This window comes from Sinocyclocheilus anshuiensis, unplaced genomic scaffold (assembly GCF_001515605.1).
Source record: "Sinocyclocheilus anshuiensis isolate Anshui unplaced genomic scaffold, SAMN03320099.WGS_v1.1 scaffold1312, whole genome shotgun sequence".
NCBI classification, from domain to species: Eukaryota; Metazoa; Chordata; class Actinopteri; order Cypriniformes; family Cyprinidae; genus Sinocyclocheilus; species Sinocyclocheilus anshuiensis.
In genome coordinates, this window is record NW_015544237.1 from 486932 (window position 1) to 493922 (window position 6991).

General features: G+C 36.8%; 1 protein-coding gene across 1 annotated transcript in view; it reads right to left on the reverse strand.

Annotated features, from left to right (window-relative positions):
- LOC107697601 (solute carrier family 12 member 2-like) overlaps window positions 1–6991 on the reverse strand; it is a 23181-nt gene that overhangs the window by 5245 nt on the left and 10945 nt on the right. The window contains exons 12-22 of the mRNA XM_016498398.1: window positions 4885–5008; window positions 4692–4793; window positions 4430–4585; window positions 3028–3127; window positions 2834–2945; window positions 2073–2213; window positions 1883–1989; window positions 1725–1798; window positions 1502–1642; window positions 364–486; window positions 153–264 (exon numbers count right to left, since the gene is read on the reverse strand). Of these exons, the coding sequence (XP_016353884.1) occupies window positions 153–264; window positions 364–486; window positions 1502–1642; window positions 1725–1798; window positions 1883–1989; window positions 2073–2213; window positions 2834–2945; window positions 3028–3127; window positions 4430–4585; window positions 4692–4793; window positions 4885–5008 (1292 nt within the window). The remainder of the gene's footprint in view (window positions 1–152; window positions 265–363; window positions 487–1501; window positions 1643–1724; window positions 1799–1882; window positions 1990–2072; window positions 2214–2833; window positions 2946–3027; window positions 3128–4429; window positions 4586–4691; window positions 4794–4884; window positions 5009–6991) is intronic.

The window sequence follows — 6991 nt, forward strand, 5'->3', positions numbered from 1 at the left end:
AAACATTTAACCAGATTAAAAAAAACCACTGGGTGGATTTTTATCATTATAGGGTGGTTGTGTACACACACTGCCAACACACATTTCAGTTCAAACAACTTGTAAAAGTGCATGTAGCATCCTATGACCCCTTTAACACAGGTTATACTCACGCTCTGCGGTCGTGGTCAATCCTGTTTATCTTTCCTCCAATGAACACACGGATCTTGCAGTCGCGCCATTTCTTTTTGTTGGTTAGCAAATACGGTATCAAAAGTGTCAAGCCTACAACGAGTAATCAATCGCAGTGTCATTTATTAAAGCTACAAACTCTCAGAGAGCATAATAAAGACAAACATTCAATCATAAAACTACACTCTTTACCTCCGTCGTCAAACAGCCACCAAACATCGATGGTTCCTTTGCTCTGTTTCTTCTGGAACTGTTGACTGGCGGCCAGAAGTTTCTCATCCGCAGGACTGAGCTGCATCGGAGGCTTCTTGGTGTCTGAAATCACACATGCATCGTCAGAGAAGAGAAATTAGCATCAGTTTACCAGATACAGATTAACACGAATCTGAGATGCACAAAGCCGTTTCATGGAAAATTAATATTTGCTATGAACTAATTCTGTGAGTGCATGTAACATGATGTTCAGAAGAATACAAATCTGTACATTCATGCATCGAAGGAAACTGCAGGAGGTTCATGAACTGGAGGATATTTGGAGTGGCTCTAATGGGAACACAATACGACTTGACTTCAGTCTCTAATCAAGATTTTTACAGTTTACACTCATCGCAGGAACACTCATTAAAGGAATAGTTCGACCAAAAATGAAAATGTACCTACTCGCCCTCAGGATCATCCGAGATTAGGATGAGTTTGTTTCTTCATCAGATTTGGAGAAATGTAGCATTGCATCAGTGTCTCAGCAATGGATACTCTGCAGTGAATGGGTGCTGTCAGAATGAGAGTCCAAACAGCTGATAAAAACATCACAATAATCCACAAGTAATCCACAGCACTCCAGTCCATCAGTTAACAGTCCATTCCATAATCCATAATAACGCTTCCTCCAGTGAAAAAGTGTTCTGGTCTGAATCAGGAGAGAAATCTGCACAGATCAAGCAGCGTTTAAACAGCTCTAATCAAATATGTGGCTGGGTTTTGACGTGAGAGACAACAGCAGATGCTCTTTTTCACTGGAGGAAGCGTTATTATGGATTATGGACATGTATTTTAGTTAAAAACGTCTTAATGCTGGCTTTGTTTCAGCTTTTGTCTTCTCCAGATGTTAACTGATGGACTGGAGTGCTGTGGATTACTTGTGGATTATTGTGATGTTTTTATCAGCTGTTTGGACTCCCATTCTCACGGCACCCATTCACTTGCAGTGAGCAAGTGATGCAATGCTACGTTTCTCCAAATGTGATGAAGAAACACACTCATCCTGATCTCAGATGATCCTGCGGGTGAGCAAATTTACTTTTAAATGTGCATTATGTCATTGTTTTCTGACCTCTGAAGATGAGCGGGCTGCTTTGGCAGCTGGTGGATTTAGATGACGGTTTTGAGGAATCGCTGTCAAAGTCTTTGATGTTGATGGACACCAAGAGATCCTTCATTCCAGGAGCTTTCTCCTGCGAGGTCTGAAATTCATCTGAAGAAAGACCAACAGAAGCAGAGTTAGAATCACTGATGAAAAGACTCAAACCATTTACACTTTAACCAGGAATCTCGACCTTGAATGTGAGAGATGTCGAGACCTTCCTTCAGTCTCAAGAGAACCACCCCGAACTGCAGGTCAAACGCGTCACTGTAACACACACAGCGATCATTCAGATGAAGATTTCAGTTCTTTAAGATGAAGACATGAAGAGCGTCACACAGTCAGACTCACTGGATGGTGTTGATGTAGGTTTCCACATCCTTCATCTCACCGTCCCTCCAGTTGTTCTTAAAGCCAAACACCAGTGTGTTGGGTTTTAGGCGACCCAAACCAGTGGTCTGTGAATCCCGACAACATCAGGTTTACTCTTAGTTTTAAATGTGTTCTGATTCAGTTCATTACATGAGCTCTTTGTTCTGACCTGCAGGAGATACTGGGCTCCTTGTCTGAGATCATCAGCAAACACAGGAGTGTAAAAGGCTTTGATTCGGGTCTTTAGCAGCCAGCGCTGATAGCGCACCTGCTCGTTCATCATGTCCTTATAGTTCGGCCTACGGTATCCCTGCGGGAAAATGCAAGAAAAAGGGTTTCTGCAGGATTTTTAAGCTCAAATTTAAGACTTTTTTAAACTGTAAAAAGCATGATTTACAGTTCAGATACAAGTTTTCACAAAAACAAAAAGTTTTATGAAATGATACACTTCACAGCCTTTAAACCATTTTTAAGAAAACGGATGAGTCAAACGTATTAATTATTATGTTAATTTAAACAATTATTATCAATAAATTGTTATATTAACTAAAAAATATCTCTTAACTAAAAAATGATCTTCTTATCGATCCACCAGTTCACATTTACAGCTCTGTGTGTGGGTGGATTTTCACATTGGTCTGAACAAAAACAGCAGACGGGCTTATTAAAAATGCACATTCATTCTCTGCCAGCAGGTGGCGCTTTCGGAATGGCAGAAATATAACTGTTTTCCTGGTAACGGCAATACACAAAGCAGCGCAGCACTGCAGCGCTCGTGTTTATTCAATGAAATCATAGCCTTTTGAAGTTTAATCGTCACATTGAGCCATATCGCAATTCTGGTTTTTCCGTACCGCAATTTAAGACCTCTTGAAATCATAATTAAGTAACTGCTCATAACTGCAAAGATAATTAATTGAAATTACATACCGTGCGCACGTGGCCACAGACCATCAAGCCCACGTCTTTGGTGAAAGCGTGCACTAGATACAGCAGCGCTGGTCTTGAGTTTGGGTATCCGGACATTACGAGACACTGAGGCCTGTGGGAAAAAATTATTTCAGAGAGGTTTTGGGTCTCTATAGAGTCACATATGACAGCTTCAGCATCTGTCGGTGGATCACCTGAAGTTCTTGATATGGTCCTCAACCCCCGTGAGATGCAGACTGTGAGTCAGTGCCTGATTGTACATCAGCGCTTGTGTCGACGAACCCCAGTTCACATCTGCAGCAGAAAGATGCATTTTGACACTCAGTTATGATTTATGAATTTTTAAAACATAACTGATAACACTTTACAATACAAAGTAATAGTTCACCCAAAAATAAAAATGATCATCATTTATTCACCCTCATGTTGTTCCAAACCTGTACGAGATTCTTTCTTGTGTGGAACACAAAAGATGCTTTGAAGAATGTTGGCAATTTAACAGTTGACGGTAGCCATTGACTTCCATATTAGGGTTAAAAAAAATACTATGGAAGTCATTGGCTACCGGCAACTGTTTGGTTACACTCATTGTTCAACAGAAGAAAGAAATTCAACACGAGGGTAAGTAAATAGTGTCAGAAGTTTTATTTTGGGGTGAACTATGCCTTTATCATGAACCACAATTACATTTATGCATTTGGCAGACGCTTTTATCCAAAGTGACTCGCGTTGCATTCAAGATATACATGTGATCAGTTCCAAGATCTACAGGAAGGCTACATTAACTTTAGTTAATTAACTAACATGAACAAACAATGAACAACTGAATTTTAATTAACTAACATTAACAAATACATATATTAAATGCTGTGAAAATTATATTGCTTATCGTTACTCCATGTCATTTACAGCACTGCATTAGTCGACATGAACTAAAAATTCACCCTATATATTTTAAAAATGCATATTATTGATCTCATTGTGAACAATTAATGTGCATTTTCACTTTTTCAAAATGTGTATTATTGATCTTATTGTAAACAATTCATGTGTGCATTTTTCACTTTTTAAAAAATGCATATTATTAATCAAATTACGAACAATTCATACGTGCATTTTTGTACTTTTTAAACAATGCATATTATTGATCTTATTATGAACAATTCATATGTGCATTTTTCACGTTTTAAAAAATGCATATTATTAATCAAATTACGAACAATTCATATGTGCATTTTTCACTTTTAAAAAAAATGCATAAGATCTTATTGTGAACAATTCATACGTGCATTTTTTTTTTACTTTTTAAAAAATGCATATTATTAATCAAATTACGAACAATTCATATGTGCATTTTTTTACTTTTTAAAAAATGCATATTATTGATCTTATGAACAATTCATATGTGCATTTTTTTTACTTTTTAAAAAAATGCATATTATTGATCTTATTATGAACAATTCATGTGTGCATTTTTCACTTTTTAAAAAATGCATAATATTGATCTGTTCATTCTTACATTTTATTGCAACAAATGAGACCTTTTGGTAAAGTGTTACCACATAATCATAGAAATGAACTGAAAACAGAACATACCTGGTTTCTTGTAGCTGACGTAGATGTAGAGCGCCAGGACGATGACGTTGGTGAACAGCGCCGCCCACCAGTTGATCACAAACATCACCACGCAGCACAGCACGGCTCCGGCTAACGACACCCACTTGTTATAGTATTTGAAACTCGGACGCCACCCTGTTCAGACGGAGATCTGTGAATTACTCACGATACTGTCTGAAACTGTCTGAAGCGAACAGTGTCAACATCATGCTCATTTTCAGTTTCATCAGTGAACACTTGCCTGGGGAGTTCGCCAGCGACGCGTGGAAAACAGAGAAATTTATCAAGGCGTAAGAGGCCAAGAAGAAGTTGGAAATGATGGGAGCGATGATGTTTAACTCAGCTGAAACACCAACACACTGGATTTTAGACACAGTCTCTGTCATTAGTGTATAATAAGCAGATAAGTCAGCATTAGGTGGGGTGTAGTTTACCGATCAGGATGAAGGCCAGGCCGATGATGAAGGTGAGGACGTAAGCACGCAGAGGCTCTTTGTTCTTCCCGTATCCTTTGGCAAACACATGCATTCCAGGGTAAAGTTTATCCTTACACAAGGCCTACAAAACCACACACACATTAAACTCCATCATCACAACAGCTACCATGAAGAACAGAATGAGGGTTATACGAAACATCATAAGCTCATAAACACTGATATACTTACCACTCAAACGGTTTTGAACAGTAAGATTTTTAATGTTTTTTAAAGAAGTCTCTTCTGTTTAGCAAGCCTGCATTTATTTGATCCAAAGTACAGCAAAAGCAGTAATATTGTGAAATATTTTTACTATTTAACATAACTGCTTTGTATTTGAATATCTGTTAAACTGTAATGTATTTCTGTGATGTGCAGCTGTATTTTCAGCATCATTACTCCAGTCTTCAGTGTCACATGATCTTCAGAAATCAGTATAATATGCTGATTTGCTGTTCGAGAAACAATATTTATTATTATTGTCATCAATATTTAAAACAGTTGCATACATTTTTTTTCAGGATTCTTTGATGAATAGAACAATCCAAAGATCAGCATTTATCTGAAATAAAAAGCTTTTGTAACATTATACACTATTCCATTCAAAAGCTTGGAGTCAGTATTTTTTACTTTTTATTTTTTGGTAAAGAAATTATAGAAATTAATACTTTTATTTAGCAAGGATGCTTTAAATTGATCAAAAGTGACGATAAAGAAACAATATTTCTATTTCAGATAAATGCTGTTCTTCTGAACTTTTTCTATTCATCAAAAAAACCTGAAAAAATTCTACTCATCTGTTTTCAACGTAATAATAATAATAATAATAAATGAATCAAAATATTAGAATGATTTCTGAAAGATCATGTGACTGAAGTAATGATGCTAAAATTTCAGCTTTGAAATCACAGGAATAAATTACTTTTTAAAATATATTCAGATAAAAATAGTAAAAATATTTTAGAATTGTACTGTTTTTGCTGTACTTTGGATCAAATAAATGCAGGCTTCTTTAAAAAACATAAAAAATCTTACTGTTCAAAAACTTTTGACTGGTATAGTGTATAATATTTGGCCAATATATAGGGTATGGTCATGCAAGATGCATCATCATTCATAATTTCTGCATTAGGTAGACACTTTTAATCCAAAGCGATTTACATTGCATTCAAGCTTTCCATGTTTTCAGTTCATGCATTCCCGTGGAACTGACCGTAATCACGAGTTTGGCTTTTTTAAGGCTGTTATTCCGTCTGTGTCTGTCAAACAAAAAGATGATGCTCGCTCACTGATGCACCTGATGATTGCGGAATAAATTACTCAAAATGCAACTTATAGATAATCATTGCACAAAAAATCAGAACGTGCAAGCTTTTGTATCAGGCTCTTATGTTAAAACAGTAAAAATGTGTAACGTATGCTTTTCAGATGCAAATGTGTTTTTCTTGTGCTCATCACATTAATTACTTATCAGACCACACAGCTGTTGAAACCAGAGATTCAGCATGCTTCTGTTTTTCAAATAAAACCAAATAATCTACACACATAAGCAGAGAGATCAACAGATGCATGGAGAATCTCGGAAGAAGCCCGTGTGCATTTACAATACAGGTGTTTACTGTAGACAGAGATATCCTCCTCACATTTCTAGAATCAGAATCCTGCCATACAAAACTTGATGTAACTGTCTAAATTTGATCTGGTGTTTATTGAAACTGCCCAAACACACAAGCCTTATTTCTAGTCTTTTTTTTTTTTTTTTTTTTTTACTGCTGTGGATTTAAAATTGTCTTTCTGGACTGTAGCTTATATGTTTTCTGTCATGAACATATCAGAATCATGGGAAGTGAACATAAAAAGTGTCATAAAAAACTGATCCAATACTTGCTTTTTTTTGAGATTACAAAAAGTGTGTGTGTGAGTGTGTGTGTGTGTGTGTGTGAGTGAGTGACTGAGTGAGTGAGGGGGAGAGAGTGTGTGTGTGTGACTGAGAGAGAGAGAGTGTGTGTGTGTGTGTGTGTGTGTGTGTGTGTGTGTGTGTGTGTGTGTGTGTGTGTGTGTCCAC